The following is a 17,066-nucleotide window of genomic DNA, read 5'->3' as shown; positions in this document are numbered from 1 at the left end:
AGCCCTTGTACTGGACAGGCAACTTGGCTGTAAGCAAGTTCAAAGAGTTTGACTTGAAGGGTTGAATCATCACTTGGGCCTCTGGGTTGATGAATTTGGGATCCACTAAGGATTGGTGGATAGCTGACACCTGGGCTCCAGTGTCCCTCCATGTGATAATCTTCTTCCCGCCCACACTCACAGTTTCCCTTCGCTCTGAGGGCATCTGGGAGGCATCTGGGCCAGAGGACCTTTGGTGTGATTCCGGTGCAATGAATTGCAATCTGTTGGGGTTCTTGGGGCAGTTGGCCTTCACATGCCCCAGCTCGTTACATTTAAAACATCGCCCAACTGACTGGTCATTGGGGCAAGGTGGGTTGCTGGAGAACGGTATGGTGGGATGATAAGGTGTCTAGGGTTTTCCTTGGGGTGTAGGTGGGGCTTTGGGCTGCCCCTGGTGGTAGGGTATTGTCTCAGGTTGCCCCTTCTGATATACACTCCAATTGCTACTAGCTTTCTTCTTTTCTGCCACCTCCACCCATTTGGTTCCGATCTTCCCTGCCTTGATTACTGTTTTGGGCTTCCCATCTAGGATGTACCTTTCTGTTTCCTCAGGAACACCCTCTAAGAACTGCTCCATTTGCATTAGGAGAGACAGATCTTCCAGAGATTTAACACTTGCTCCTGATATCCAGGCATCCCAATTTTTTACAATGTGGTAGGCGTGTCAGGAAAATGCCACATCTGGTTTCCACCACCGACAGGCATGCTCAGGTGTTAGCCCCATTCTAATTGCCTTTTTTTAAAAAAAGTTCATAGTTGTTCATGTGTTCTTTAGGCATTTCAGCTGCCACCTCTGCTAAGGGTGCACTGAGCTGCGGCCTCAGCTCCACCATATACTGGTCTATAGGGGTGTTGTACCCAAGGCAGGCCCTTTGGAAATTTTCTAAGAAGGCCTCTGTATCATAGCCTACCTTGTATGTGGGGAATTTCTAGGAATGGGGAGCGGTACCCGGAGAAAAACTTTTAGGATTATTTGGTAGACGCAGCTTAGCCCTTCCCAGCTCTAACTGCTTCAGCTCTAACTCTGTCTCCAAGCGCTTCGCCTCTTTTCTCTCTTCCACCTCCAAGTGCTTCACCTGCATTTAGGGTGACCAGACGTCCCGATATTATCGGGACAGTCCCAATTTTAGGGGACTTGTCCCGCGCCCCGACCTTACATTGGTCGGGACATCTGGTCACCCTATATGAGGGGTACCGCGGCAAGCCGGTGCCGCCAGTGCCACTCACCTTTCCTCCCCCTGGGCCCTGGGGCAGCGCGCAGCTGAGCTCTTGGCACGGTGGTGCCAGCCCACGGGGCCCGCCACCCAGCCGGCAGGAGCCTGCAGAGCGCAGCCCTGCCCCTGCCCCGGCACATAGAGAGGCAGCGAGGAGGTCTCGCTCTGCTGTGTGCTGCAGTGGGGCGGGACTTGTAGACTCCAGCAGAGAGCCCCCCCTCACCCCTGCCGCCCTCCCCCCTCTCCTTGACCCAACCCGACCCTAGGAAGGAGCCAGAGGGACTGGGAGGGACCTGCCTGCTGGATGCTTCCTGGGAGCTGCTCCAGGTAAGCACTGCTGGGCTCACCTGGCCCCCTGGCAGCTCCCTCTGGGGGAGCCCCCCTCAGCCCCACTGCCCTCAGCCCCCACCCTGACCCTGTTCCCTCAGCCTCCCCCGCAGTCCCCCTATATCACCACCCTCAATCCACTGCCCTCAGGCCTCCGACCCTGTTCCTTCTGCCTCCCCCACAGTCCCTCCCCGCCCCCCCCCCCCCCGCTTGATCATCTCACCCTGCATGGATGTGGAAATCTGTCCTAGATTCCAGGCTGTCGTTAGCCCCTGGGGCAAAAGATCAGCAGAGGTTTCCAAAGGGAAGTTTGCAGCCTTTGCTCAGACCCAAACATTTTCACTTAAAAAAATAAATAAATAAATACCCAAACCCATCCTGACACCCATCTGCTCTGTCCAGATTTGCTGTTATCCCTGTTGAGGCCAAAGTGGTTTGAAAAATTAAAAATCCTTGACACCATTGTGTTGCTTCCCCCTGTGTTGCTCCTTAATCTGATGGACCTGCCGATAATGAATAAAGATGAATGCCCTGGGAGCAATGTGTCAGGCAGATAGTTTGTCAAGTAGGAAAGTGAATGCTGAAGCCCTCACAAAATGCAGAGGCTTTTCTTAACCTGAGAACTGAAAAAGAGCCAGATACCCTGCATGAGTTTGAAAGTGACAAGAGCCTAGCGACTGACCAGAGCAGTGCCAGGTTTGAAGTGTCAAGGAGGGTCTGTGTCATAAAATCTGCATTTCCATTGAGGACTCTTCCATCGCCAGGGTAGTACTGGTGCAGGTCTACCACCTGGCACAACAATGCTGAGAGGTGCCAGTGTAGACCCGACCCACTGCCCTCAGCCCCCACCCTGACCCCGTTCCAACAGCCTCCCCCACAGTCCCCCTGCTCCCCACAACCCACTGCCTTCAGCCTTGCCCTATCCCAAATCTCTTCTTCAGCCTCTCCCGTCATCCCACCCCAATTGCTCCCCCTGCTGTCCCACCCCCTCAACTTCCCCCCATTCCAGTCCTGCTCCTCTCTGTCTCATCCCCTCCAGACCCTGTCCCTCTCCCTAACCCCCCGATCCTCCCCAGCCCAGCCCCATTGTCTCCCCCACCCCGCCCCACTCTACACAGCTCTCTCTACCCTGTCCCATTCATGCTCCCCTCAGCCCCTACCCTACTCCCCCCATCCCAGTCCTGTCCCATCCCCCTCAGCCCCCCCCCCCGACTGTCCCAGTCCTGTCCCCCTCAGTTCCTCCACCCTGCTTCCCCTGGTCCATCCCCCCACACCCACTGACTTCCTCGACCTCCCTCCCCCCAATCCCACTGCCTGGACCCACCCCCGTCCCACTCAGGACATGCAGGAAAAAGAAGCAATGGGCTTAAATTGTAGCAAGGGAGATTTAGGTTAGACATTAGGAAAAACTTCCTAACAGTAAAGATAGTTAAGCACTGGACAAATTACCTAGAGAGGTTATGGAATAGCAGTCATTGGAGTTTTTTAAGAGGTTAGACAAACACCTGTCAAGGATGATCTCATGTTGTTATTACTCAGTCCTGCCTCAGTGCAGGGGTTTGATTAGATGACCTGTTGATGTCCCTTCCAGTCCTACACTTCTGTGATTCACACTGAATTGCCTTGTGCCACTGTCTAGTAGTAGTGGCACACAGTTCTCTGACATGCAGGTTTATAAAATTGTAGTTAATATACAGTTTAGAGCCTAGCAGTTTTAAAGCTCTGCATGTTCAGACCAACTGAGCTGAAAATTGTGATCTATAGTATTCAAAACTATTAAGATGTGGGCTGAAATAAAATCAGCATGAATTGCTCAACAATATCAATGGAATCAGCATTGCGCTGCTATATATTGTAAAACATTACCGTGAAATCTTGCAAGTATTACATAGCACGCCGCCTTGCCCAAGTGGTAACTAAGCATAACATCTTCCTGTTTCAACATTCTTAACTTGTATCCCATAGCTCCTAGAAGTTTTTTTTTTCAAACACTGAATACTGCTAAGTTATGAGTTTTAACAGGTTTTTTTTCTTTTAAACCACAGCACTGAATATTATTCTAAAATTGTTTCCCAAATATTCTTAAACTCCCAGTTTATCCCCCGCTGATGTTCATTGTGAAAAGTATTGCAGGTCTAATAATAATATTTGGCACTTTTGTAATTCACTGTCCAACATGTATTTTGTGCCCTCCTCTGGTAGATTTTTTGAGGATAACTGTATAGCTACCAACTAAGGGAGTTATAGCTTGAACTCAAGTAGTAGAAGCTCATCCTTTTAAGTCTGAATGGCTCGGGTTCAATCTTTGGTGACTAGCTATGATGGAGGTTGCTACACTTATAATCCCTTTAATCAGAGGTTCTGAATATGCTTTGTTGTAGGCAGAGCTAGCCTATAGTTAAGCAACCGAAAATTTAGAATGGGAAGTGTTGAAATGTTGGGAAGCCTTATAATTTTGCCAGTCTGGAACGAACATCCCATCTGAGGGATGGGGGCGGGGAGAGAAGAGAGTGAGACAGGACCAGAAAACTGGGACAAGGAATCCAGAGCAGTAGTGGGGGGCAGTTGAAATCAAATGAGGAGCTGGGGCTGGTTAGACAGCAATAGGATAGACATAGACTGAAGGGGACAGGGAAGAAAGGTCTTTGACTACTAGAGATCACTCCGTTCAGGAGCCTGGAATAGACCCAGGATTCCTGAGTTTCACAGTTCCTCTTCTGTCAGCAGATATCTGTGAAACCCAGTGGCAAGAAGTGTCTCATCCCTCTATAGAGCTGATCTATCACATATAGGATGACAACCTACTGCCTCTGCCATCACTTACTCCATTAACTCAAGTGACAGAAGTCTGTGCAGTGGATCTAAAGGTTCATCAGCAAGTTGGAGCCATGCGAGTTGCATGATGATTCCACATGACAGAATTTCTGAGGCAGTTCAGTTTGGATTTTTACAAAAAAACCTGGGGAAATGCATACAGAAATAGGGTGACCAGATGCCTAAATAGGGGAATCTCAAGCAGGAATAGAGAGGTTATTTTATCTCTGTATTTGGCACTGGTGCAACCACTGCTGGAATACTGTGTCCAGTTCTGGTGTGCACAATTTAAGAAGGATATTGATAAATTGGAGAGTGTTCAGAGAAGAGTCACAAGACTGATTAAAGGATTATAAAACATGCCTTATAGTGATCAACTCAAGGTCCTCAATCTATTTAGCTTAACAAAAAGAAGGTTAAGAAGTGACTTGATTATAGACTGTAAGTATCTACATGGGGAACAAATAGTTAATAATGGGCACTTCAGTCTAGCAGAGAAAGGTAGAGCATGAGCCAACGGCTGGAAGTTGCAGCTAGACAAATTCAGACTGGATACAAGGCATACCTTTTCAATGGTGAGAGTAATTAACGATTAACAATATACTAAGGGTCATGGTGTTTTTCTAAAAGCTTTTTCTAAAAGCTATCCTCTAGGAATTATTTTGGGAAAGTTCTATGTCTGTGCTATACAGGCGGTGAGACCAGGTGATCACCAGATCCCTTCTGGCTTTATAATCTCAGAACTAGGTACATCAATTCACATGCAAAATTTCCTGTGGCTTATGGTGCGGGCTGCAGCAGGGGCCATACAACCCCTCTCGCAGCTTCCTAGGGCCCCCTCTCGCAGCTTCCTAGGACCCCCTCTCATGGCTCTGTGCACCTGTGTCTGTCATTGTCGTCCTCTCCCTTCCCTCCGCCCCACTCGCCCAATGTGTCCTGATATTTCACTCTTGCGATCTGGTCACCCTACCTGCATTTCCGTCTCCAAGCGCTTTGCCTCTTTTCTCTTCTCTGCCTCCAACTTCAAGTGCTTTAATTCCATTTGTCTTTCATGTTCCTTCTGTTTCTCTTCTGCCTCCAATCTGACTAATTCCAGTTTTTTCTGAACCTCACTTTCAGTCATTTTTGCTAATATTCCTGCCCTGACTGTAGCCTAGCCCGAGAGCTAGGGGGAAAAAAAGGGAATTCCCTTGCTGTAGCTTAAGTACTCTACCTTCAGGCAAAGAAAAAAACTGCAGCTGCTCTTAGCTTAAAAATTAAAAAAAAAAAAAAAAAAAAAGTCCTTTAAAAAAACCACCCTGGTTTTCAAGCAGCCAAAACGAAAAATGTGTCCTTTTAAAATCCTGAGGTCTGTGCTTCTGGTTTAAAATGATCCCACACCATGTCACGGTTCCCCCACACAAATTCTGAACTCTGGGGTACAGATGTGGGGACTAGCTTATATTTTACCAGCTTAGGTTAAAAACTTCCCCAAGGCACAAATTTCTTTCCTTGTCCTTGGACGGTATTGTTGCCACCACCAAGTGATTTACACAAAAATTCAGGGAGGGTTACTTGGAATCCCTATCCCTCCCAAAATATCCCCCCAAGTCCCTTCACCCCCTTTCCTGGGGAGGATTGAGAATAATATACCAACCAATTGGTTAGCACAGACCAAACCCTTTGTCTTTAGGACACTGAAAATCAATTAGGTTCTTAAGAAGAACTTTACTTATAAAGAAAAAGTAAAAGAATCACACCTGCAAAATCAGGATGGAAGGTAAATTTACAGGGTAAATAAAAAGATTTAAAACAAAGAGGATTTACCTCTGGGTCAGCTTCACAGTTACAAAACAGGAATGAAACTACCTCTTTAGCATAGGGAAATTCACAAGCCAAAACAAAAGATAACCTAACGCATTTCTTTGCCTTACTTACAATTTTTGTAATTTTAGATAATTTCAGGTATGTTTTCAGGAGATGCTGTGCCTGTCTAGACTCTCTCTCCATCCGGAGAGGGAACAAAACAAAGAGAGCCACAAACAAAACCTCCCCCCCCCGGTCCCCCAGATTTGAAAGTATCTTCTTTCCTCATTGGTCCTTCTGGTCAGGTGCCAACTAGGTTATTTGAGCTTCTTAACCCCTTACAGGTAAAGTGATTTAGTACAGCTGCCCAGGAGGGATTTTATGCTATCCTTATCTCTATATTTATGACAGGGTGCCTCACCCGGGACACGGTGACCTCTGGGTAACTTACCATGGGGTGCCTTACCAGGGGTATGGTGACCCCTGGGTAACATACAATGGGGCACCCTACCCAGGGCACGATGACCCCTTGGTAAAGTACCATAGGCCTCCTTACCCAGGGCACAGTGTCTCCTGGGTAACATACCATGGGGTGCCTTACCCAGGTGTCAGGGTTCCCTCCCAACTCTGCACTCCGGAGTACAGATGTGGGGACCCGCATGAAAGACCCCCTAAGCTTATTTCTACCAGCTTAGGTTAAAAACTTCCCCAAGGCACAAATTCTTCCTTGTCCTTGGACGGTATCGCTGCCACCACCAAGTGAGTTAGCCAAAGATTCAGGAAAAGGACCACTTGGAGTTCCTGTTTCCCCAAAATATCCCCCCAAGCCCATTCACCCCCTTTCCTGGGGAGGCTTGAGAATAATATACCAGCCAAATAGGTAAACAAGATGAGCACAGACCAGACTCTTGGGGTTTTAGGACACTAAAAACCAATCAGGTTCTTAAAAGCAGAACTTTATTATAAAAAAAAAAGTAAAAGAAGCACCTCTATAAAATCAGGATGGAAGGTAATTTTACAGGGTAATAAGATTTAAAACCCAGAGGATTCCCCTCTAGGCAAAACTTCAAAGTTACAAAAAACAGGAATAAACCTCCCTCTTGGCACAGGGAAAATTCACAAGCTAAAACAAAAGATAATCTAATGCATTTCCTTGCTATTACTTACAATTTGTAATCTTAGATTCTTATTTCAGGTAGGGTTTTAGGAGATGTGTTTTTCCTGCCCTGGTTTTTCTCTCTCTCTCCCAGAGAGAACAACAAAGAGAGCACAAACAAAACCTCTCCCATCCCCAGATTCGAAAGTATCTTCTTCCCTTATTGGTCCGTTGGGTCAGATGCCAACCAGGTTATTTGAGCTTCTTAACCCCTTACAGGTAAAGGAGGGAGTTTATGCTACCCTTAGCTGTATGTTTATGACACCAGGGCATGGTGCTCCCGGGGTAATGTACCATGGAGCCCCTTACGAGGGGCATGGTGAGCCGTGGGTAACATACAATGGGGCGCCTTACCCGGAGCACAGTGACCCCTGAATAACATACCATGGGGTGCCTTACCCGGGGCATGCCAATCCCTGGGTAACGTACCATGGGGCGCCTTTCCCAGCGCCGGGTGACCCCTTGGTAATGTACTATGGGGCACCTTATGCAGTGTACAGCAACCCCTGGGTAATGTACCATGGGGCGCCTTACCTGCGGCATGTTGACCCCTAGATAATGTACCATGGGGCGCCATACCCGCAGCACGGTGACCTCTGGGTAACGTAGCGTAGGGCGCCTGGACACAGTCACCTCTGAGTAACATACCATGGGGTGGCTTACCCAGTGCACAGTTACCCTTGAGTAACTTACCATCTGGCGCCTTACCCGGGGCATGGCGACCTCTGGGTAATGTCCCATGGGGCGCCTTTCCCAGGGCAGAGCGACCCCTGCATAACATACCTTCAGGCACCTTACCCAGGGTATGGTGTCCCCTGGGTAATGTACCATTGAGCACTTTACTCAGTGCCCACGTTCTCCTGGGTAACGTACCATGGGGCGCTTTACCCAGGGCACAGCGACCCCTGGGTAACGTACCCTCAAAAGCTTTTCCCTATGCTTAGTTGGAACTACTAACTGTCTCTGAGGATGCCTGTCCTCCTTCTGCCCACCAGAAAGGGTTTCCTTGTATAAGAGTCCTTCCCCTACAACAAACCTGGACCTATTAGAAGAGCTGAGAAGTGGTGGGTCGTTCCATGCCACCATCCTAGCTCCTTTGAGGCTTTCATCCGCTTCCTTCTCTGCCTGGAACTGCTCCCTTGATGCTGGAGACATTAGTTCCTCCCTGGGTTGTGGACTTGGGCTTGGTCCCACTGGAAGCGATGCAGGTGATGGGGGTGTCTTCATCGATTGTGAACTGCTCTCCGCTGGTGTACTAAGTTGTATTTCATGCTCCAGTTGAGCTTCTTGTGCCGGTTTAGCTACTGCTGCAGGTGCAGGCTCTGTGGTGGTCCTTGGTGCTGGCTCCCCTGACTCTGGTGGGGTGCTGACTGCTCCACCAGTTCCAATCCTTGAGCTGGTTCTGCTGGTTCCCAGGAACTGGATCTACAACCGCTGCCATAGACTTTGGTCTGGTTCCACCACCTCTGGCTGGGTCCCCAGGCCAGTGGTATCAGGGGACACAGACTGAGTCCTTGTAGGAGGCTCAGGAATGGAATTAGGTGTGGAGGTCTGTTTAGCCTGGCTGTGGGTGACCATCCCCAGCCTTTTTGCTAGCCTCAGATGGTTGGCTAAGTCTTCTCCCAGCAGTATGGGAATGGGATAATTGTCATAGACTTCAAAAGTCCATATTCCTGACCAGCCCTCGTACTGGACAGGCAACTTGGCTGTAGACAAGTTAAAAGAGTTGGCCTTAAAGGGTTGCACCATCACTTGGGCCTCTGGGTCGATGAATTTGGGGTCCACCAGGGATTGGTGGATAGCTGACACCTGTGCTCCAGTGTCTCTCCATACAGTAATCTTCCTCCCGCCCACACTCACAGTTTCCCTTCGCTCTGGGGGTATTTGCGAGGCATCTGGGTCTGAAGGCTCTTGGTGGGACCCTGGGCTGATGAGTTACAGTCAACTGGTGCTCTTGGGGCAGTTGGCCTTCACATATCCTAGCTCATTACATTTAAAGCATCGCCCAGCTGACTGTGGGCTGGGGTGAGGTGGGTGGTTGGAGAGTAGGGTGGTGGGACGAGAGGGCATCTGGGGTCTCCCTGTCTGTGGGGAGGGGTCCTCCTTGCAAGGTGGGACCTTGGGCTGACTCTGATGGTGTTGTCTCGGGTTGCCCCTCTAAGAACTGCTCCATTTGTATTAGGAGAGACAGATCTTCTAGAGACTTAACATTTGCTCCTGATATTCAGGCATCCGAATATTTTCCAATGTGGTAGGCATGTCGGGAAAATGCCACGTCTGGTTTTCACCTTAGGGCTCTGAACTGCTGACGGGCATGCTCAGGTGTTAGCCCCATCCTAATTCTGGCCTTTTGTTTAAAAAGTTTGTACTCATTCATGTGTTCTTTAGGCATTTCAGCTGCCACCTCTGCTAAGGGTCCACTGAGTTGTGGCCTCAGCTCCACCATATTTTGGTCTGGAGGGATGTTGTACCCAAGGCAGGCCCTTTCAAAATTTTCTAAGAAGGCCTCTGTATCATCGCCTACCATGTATGTGGGGAATTTCTTGGAATGGGGAGTGGTACCTGGAGGAGGACTGTTAGGGCTACCTGGCTGACCCGCTTAGCCCTTTCCAGCTCTAAGCGCTTTTGCTCCATTTCTGCCTCCAAGCGCTTTGCCTCTCTCCTCCACCTCCCAAGCGTTTCCCCTTTGCTTCTGCCTCCAAGCACTTTGCCTCTCTCCTCTCCTCCGCCTCCAAGCGCTTCACCTCTGTTTCCGCCTCCAAGCGCTACATCTCTCTCCTCTCCTGCGCCTCCAAGCGCTTCTCCTCTGCTTCCAAGGACTTCTCCTCTGCTTGCACCTCCAATCACTTCATCTGTAGGAAGAAATTCCTGTCTTCCACAGTTAGAACTTGGTCTGGGTTAAGGGCATCCCTCCATCTTGGCACCTGGATCTCAGGTTGAGGAGAGCTATCCATTCCCTCCCTCCAGGGAAATTTCCGGTCCCCCATTCCCTCCTCAGTGCCCGACCACAACCTCATGCACAAGGCTGCCCTAATCTAGCCTAGTTATTTCGTTGCCACAAAGCTAGAAAAAAAAATAAACTGCTCATTGGACTCCCTGGCTTTGCAGGATGAACCCTTTGCATGCCTGTTCCCCCTCAGGCAGCAAAGGAAAGGAAAGGAAAGGAAAGGAAAGGAAAGGAAAGGAAGAAACAAACTCCCTGGCTTTGCAGGCTACCAAAAGGAAAAATGTGTCCTTTTAAAATCCTGAGGTCTGTGCTTCTGGTTCAAAATGATCCCACCGCTCTGCCCCCATGTCAAGGCTAATTCCCCAATCTGGCACTTTGAGTGCAGAAGGTGGGGGCCCGCAAGGATTCTTAAAAATTAATACTGGCCACTCCAGGCTTATATTAAACTCCCAAGGTTACAGCTTTTTTCTGACCTCGGTTTGGTAGATGTTGCCACCAACCAAGTGCAGAACCCCTTTGAGAGCCCAGGAAGGCACACTTGGGAATTCCTTCCTATGAGATACCCTTAAGCCCTTTCACCCCCCTCCGGGGAAGAGCTGAGAAAGGGCGGGGGGGGGGGGGGAGAATCAGCTGTTTTCACCAGCTAACTAAAAAACATGTGCACAACCTCTTAGGACACAGAAAATCAATCTTGTTCTTAAAAAAAGGTAAATTTTATTTTTTTTAAAAAGAAAGAAAATACATTTGGAAACTCAGGTGTTTGCTAGATTTCAAAAGAATAACTACAAGGATTAAGCACCAAGAATAGTTTTCTTGAAGTCCAGCTTAAAGGTTATAAGCAAAACAAAAGCATCTGGGGTTAGCACAGAGGAGTCCATAAGCCATAAAGAAATAAAGAGATAAACCTAATCACGTCTTCCTAGACATTTCCTGATCTAGTTACATATTTGGGATTTCAGATGAGTAGTTTCTAGGTATGATATCGGGGATTTTTCATACCAGGCCCCAAGCTTCTTACAGCATAGTTGTTGCCCTGTTCGCTTCTCCCCGGGAGAACAAACAGACAGATCAAAGGGGAATCTTTGTTTCAATTTTTAAAAGTTCTAGCCTTCCCATTGGCTCTTTTGGCCAGGTGCCCACTCACTTCCTTGTACCTATGTATAGCAGTGAGACTTTTTAATCCTTTACAGGTAGAGCAATTAGAGAACAGCTTCTAAGAGGGATTTTATAGCTGCTGGCTGGCTGGGTGTCCATAAAAGGGAGCTACCCCCGTCCCTTTTCATTTATCACAGGGTGCCTTACCCGGGGTCTGGTGACCCCTGGGTAACGTACCTTGGGGCACCTTACGTATGGCACAGTGACCCCTGGGTAATATACCATGGTGCACCTTACCTGGGGCATGGTGACCCTTGGGTAATGTACCATGAGGCTTTATCCAGGGCACGGTGACCCCTCAGTAACGTATTATGGGGCACCTTACGCAGGACATGGTGGCCTGTGTGGCCCTTGGAGTCTTTCAGGGATGATGGGTGTCATTTGGAAAGGGACTCTCTAGCTCAGGGGTAGGCAACCTATGGCACACATGCCGAAGGCAGCACGCAAGCTGATTTTCAGTGGCACTCACACTGCCTGGGTCCTGGCCACCGGTCCGGGGGGCTCTGCATTTTAATTTAATTTTAAATGAAGCTTCTTAAACATTTAAAAAACCTTCTTTACTTTACATACAACAATAGTTTAGTTATATATTATAGACTTATAGAAAGAGACCTTCTAAAAATGTTAAAATGTATTACTGGGACGTGAAACCTTAAATCATTGTGAATAAATGAAGACTCGGCACACCACTTCTGAAAGGTTGCTGACCCCTGCTCTAGCTCAACACAGGGGCTGGGCTTGATGCAGGAATGCCTGTGGGAGGCCCTCTGGCTTGGGCTGTGTAGGGTCAGACCTGCATCACAACTCTGCCTTCTGGCCTGCAAATCTGTGACTCTGTGGACAAGGCAGTGAGAAGGGAATTGTGCTGAGCAGTATTGAGCTGCCAGAAGGGACACCCTGCAGCTTCTGATGATCCAGTCCGACTGCTATCCTCCTGAGATCTTTTGTGCGAGACTTTTCAGCAGAATGTGGCATGGCAGGACACCAGGTCTTGTGCTCCTCTCACAGACACCCAATTTATGCTGCGGTATCTCTATTGACTCAGTAGGAATAGTTCCTGATTAACACCACTGGGTGTGAGAGGACAAACTTTACAGTGGAAACAAGATCTGCTGCAAGTGAACTGGACCACATCAATGGGTGCAGTGAACTTGTGCTGCCACTGTTGAACAGTGGTTTCTGATCCAACGCCCACTGAGCTCAATGCAAAGTCTTCCATTGACTTCAATGGGCTGTGGATCCAATCTTGATTGCCCTACAGTTGGTTATACATCCAAACTGTCTTGCCCCTAATAGTGGCACTATAGTAAGCAAGTAGCACATAGAATCATAGAATATTAGGGGTGGAAGAGACCTCAGGAGATCATCTAGTCCAATCCCCTGCTCAAAGCAGGACCAACACCAACTAAATCATCCCATCCAGGGCTTTGTCAAGCCAGGCCTTAAAAATCTCTAAGGATGGAGATTTCACCACCTCCCTAGGTAACCCATTCCAATGCTTCACCACCCTCCCAGTGAAATAGTGTTTCCTAATATCCAACCTAGACCTCCCCCACTGCAACTTGAGACCATTACTCCTTGTTCTGTCATCTGCCACCACTGAGAACAGCCTAGCTCCATCCTCTCTGGAACCCCCCTTCAGGTAGTTGAAGGCTGCCATCAAATTCCCTCAAGTATCAGAGGGGTAGCCGTGTTAGTGTGAATCTGTAAAAAGCAACAGAGGGTCCTGTGGCACCTTTGAGACTAACAGAAGTATTGGGAGCATAAGCTTTCGTGGGTAAGAACCTCACTTCTTCAGATGCAAGTCATCTGTTCTGTTAGTCTCAAAGGTGCCACAGGACTCTCTGTTGCTTTTTATCAAATTCCCTTTCACTCTTCTCTTCTGCAAACTAAATAAGCCCAGTTCCCTCAGCATCTCCTCGTAAGTCATGTGCCCCAGACCCCTAATCATTTTCGTTGACCTCTGCTGGACTCTCCAATTTGTCCACATCCCTTCTGTAGTGGGGGACCAAAACTGGACACAATACTCCAGGTGTGGCCTCACTAGTGCCGAATAGAGGGGAATAATCACTTCTCTCGATCTGTTGGCAGTGCTCCTACTAATACAGCCCAATATGCTGTTGGCCTTCTTGGCAACAAGGGCACACTGCTGACACATATCCAGCTTCTCATCCACTGTAATCCCCAGGTCCTTTTCTGCAGCACTGCTGCTTAGCCAGTCGGTCCCCAGCCTGTAGCGGTGCATGGGATTCTTCCTTCCTAAGTGCAGGACTCTGCACTCGTCCTTGTTGAACCTCATCAGATTTCTTTTGGTCCAATCCTCCAATTTGTCTGGGTCACTGTGAACTCTATCCCTACCCTCCAGCGTATCTACCTCTCCCTCCAGTTTAGTGTCATCTGTGAACTTGCTGAGGGTGCAATTCATCCCATCATTCAGATCATTAATAAAGATGTTGAACAAAACCGGCACCAGGACCAACCCCTGGAGTACTCCACATGATACCGGCTGACAACTAGACATCGAGCCATTGATCACTACCTGTTAAGCCCGACAATCTAGCCAGCTTTCTTTCCACCTTATAGTCCATTCATCTAATCCATACTTCTTTAACTTGCTGGCAAGAATACTATGGGAGACCGTATCAAAAGCTTTGCTAAAGTCAAGATATATCACATCCACCGCTTTCTCCATATTCACAGAGCCAATTATCTCATCATAGAAGGCAATCAGGTTGGTCAGGCATGACTTGCCCTTGGTGAATCCATGTTGACTGTTCCTGATCACCTTCCTCTCCTCCACCATAGTAATATGGTGAAGACTCCAGATCACAGGCAGTCCTGGGAACCTAGCTACATTGTGTATTCTTTGTCCTAAGCATTCTCCTCCGTGCTGGCTGGAAGCATGACCTGTACAGTAGCTGGGCCATTACAGCATTAACGCTCTCCCTGACCTCTGTCAGGCAAGCCCTGTATGGAGTGCCACATGGCTCTGCACAGCAGCAGGGTGAGGGCTGTAACTTCTCAGGAAGGTCTGTCCCCATCCAGACCTGTCCTAATGGCCTGCTCTGCTCTTGCTCGATGTCAGGAGAGTCTGTATCTGGCACTGAGGGAGGAGAAGGACGAGGCTGTGCACCGGCTGCACCAGGAGAAGGAGGAGCTGCTGTCCAAATGTGAGGCTGAGAAAGAGGAGCTGGCTGAGGAAGTACTGAGTTTGCAGCAGGAGCGGGATGAAAGCCTCCTCCTGTTGGAGAATGACAAGCAGAAGGTAAGCAGGGAGAGCAATGGTCCTGGAGGAGCAATGGCTGCAGGAAAGCTCCAGTCCCGGCCTCTCCCAGTGGAAGGCACTGGGGGAGTGGTATAGCGTGCTGGCTGTGGGGAACCCAGAGGAATGGAGAACATACCTTACAAAAGGAGACTTAAGGAGCTTGGCTTGTTTAGCCTAACCAAATGAAGGCTGAAGGGAGATATGATTGCGCTCTATAAATACATCAGAGGGATAAACACCAGGGAGGGAGAGGAGTTATTTAAGTTAAGCGCCAATGCAGACACAAGAACAAATGGCTATAAACTGGCCATCAACAAGTTTAGGCTTGAAATATGTGAAGGTTTCTAACCATCAGAGGAGTGAAGTTCTGGAACAGCCTTTCAAGGGGAGCAGTGGGAGCAAAAAATCTAACTGGCTTCAAGCCTGAGCTTGATAAGTTTATGGTGGGGATGGTATGTTGAGGTTGCCTACAATGGCATATAGCCAATCTGCAACTGCTAGCAGCAAATATCTCCAATGGCCAGAGATGGGACACTAGATGGGAAGGACTTTGAGTTACTACAGAGAATTCTTTCCCAGGTGTCTGGCTGGTGGGTCTTGTTGAAATACTCAGGGTCTAATTGGGATTGAGAAGGAATTTTTCCCCAGCTCAGATTGGCAGAGACCCTGGGGGGGTTTCGCCTTCCTGTGCAGCATGGGGCAGGGTGACTTGCAGGTTTAAACTAGTGTAAATGGTGGATTCTCTGTAACATGAAGTCTTTAAATTGTGATTTGAGGACTTCAGTAACTCAGCCAGAGGTTCGGGGTCTGTTACAGGAGTGGGTGGTTGAGGTTCCGTGGCCTGCAATGTGCAGAAGGTCAGACTAGATGATCATGATAGACCCTTTTGACCTTAAAGTCTATGTGTCAGTGAGTCTACTTCAGGCCCAGCCTGTGCCAACGGGAGGCGCTGTGGGGAGTGATATAGAGTGCTGGGTGTGGGTAACCCCACAGCTACTACAGGCCCAGCCTGGGCCAGCAGGAGGCTCTCTATTGAATGGCATAACAGTGCTAGCTGCAAGGAAGCGTGCAGCCACTGCAGTCCTAGCAGGGGGTACCTGTGGAGAATGTTCTTCCGTCCCAACATGCTGAGTTCCTGCACTTGTCCTTCCATGTGTGCCATTCTTAAATGATGGCTCCTGTCTGTTGCACCCTGCCAGGCACTGTCCCTGAAGGAAACGGAGAAGAGTCTGCTGTCAGAGAAGCTCAGCGAGGCCCAGCGGGAGCTAATGAATGCCAGAATGGAGATAGACCGAGTGAAGCTGGAGGCTCTGAACCTCCAGGAGCAGGATAAGGTGAGCTCAGATCCTTCTCTAGACACTGTGTGGCCCAAACAGTCATGTGCCCTGCAGGAGTTCTGCTGTGGCCAGCCCTGCAGCAGGAAGGTGCTTAAGCACATGTCAAATTCCAGGCATGTGAGTGATCCCATTGAAGCTGATGAGTATCAGTAATGGACAGGATTGCCTGTTTATCCTCCATGTTGCTAGCCAATTGTTTGAAAATGGCCTGGGCCAGCAAGCTCCAGATGTATTCTGGGTTACAACAGGAGGGATGATAGGAGTTGAATCCATAGTCGGACAGTTCCTCTGCACGCTGACTGGTATCCCCTAAACTGCTGTGAAAAGTACCCAGAATGCATAGTGCCTAGAAACAGCAGTTGGTGCCTGGGATACCTACCTGCAGTGCAATACGCTTCTGGCAGTACAGCACTGTGAAATGTGGATGTGAAGCTTCAAAGGGGAAGTAGCTTTAACCTGGGGCATGTGCACAGTGTGGACACACAGTCAATGCAGCTACATTGGTCCATTTACATCAATACACACTAGACTGCCACAACTTCTTCATTTAGACTGAGCCTTGCTATGAGAATAAAAACCCTCTTCAGGGGGAGAAGTCTTTCACTGCCTCTGTTAAGGCTAATTCCCCACTCTGGCACTACGAGTGCAGAAGGTGGGGACCCGCAAGGATTCTAAAAATTAATACTGGCCACTCCAGGCTTATATTAAACTCCCAAGGTTACAGCTTCTCTCTGACTTCGGATTGGTAGATGCTGCCACCACCCAAATGCAGAACCCCTTTGAGAGCCCAGGAAGGCGCACTTGGGAATTCCTTCCTGAGGGGTACCCTCAAGCCCTTTCACCACTCCCCCACCGGGAAGAGCTGAGAAAGAGGAGGGGAAAAAAAGGAAATTAGCTGTTGCCACCAGTTAATGAAACAACATGTGCACAAACCTCTTAAGACACAAAAATCCAATTTTGTTCTAAAAAAAGGTAAATTTTATTAATAAAAAAAAGAAAGAAAATACATTTGGGAACTCAGGCT

General features: G+C 48.6%; 1 protein-coding gene across 3 annotated transcripts in view; it reads left to right on the top strand.

The window, feature by feature from the left end:
* CROCC2 (ciliary rootlet coiled-coil, rootletin family member 2) overlaps positions 1-17,066 on the top strand; it is a 169,973-nt gene that overhangs the window by 86,713 nt on the left and 66,194 nt on the right. For all 3 annotated transcript variants that reach the window (XM_065557071.1, XM_065557072.1, XM_065557070.1), the window contains exons 21-22: positions 14,526-14,705; positions 15,905-16,039. In XM_065557071.1, the coding sequence (XP_065413143.1) occupies positions 14,526-14,705; positions 15,905-16,039 (315 nt within the window). The remainder of the gene's footprint in view (positions 1-14,525; positions 14,706-15,904; positions 16,040-17,066) is intronic.

This window comes from Chrysemys picta, chromosome 9, assembly GCF_011386835.1.
Source record: "Chrysemys picta bellii isolate R12L10 chromosome 9, ASM1138683v2, whole genome shotgun sequence".
NCBI lineage: Eukaryota > Metazoa > Chordata > Testudines > Emydidae > Chrysemys > Chrysemys picta.
Note: the sequence above shows the minus strand (reverse complement) of the source record. Positions and strands in the feature narration are given on the sequence as shown.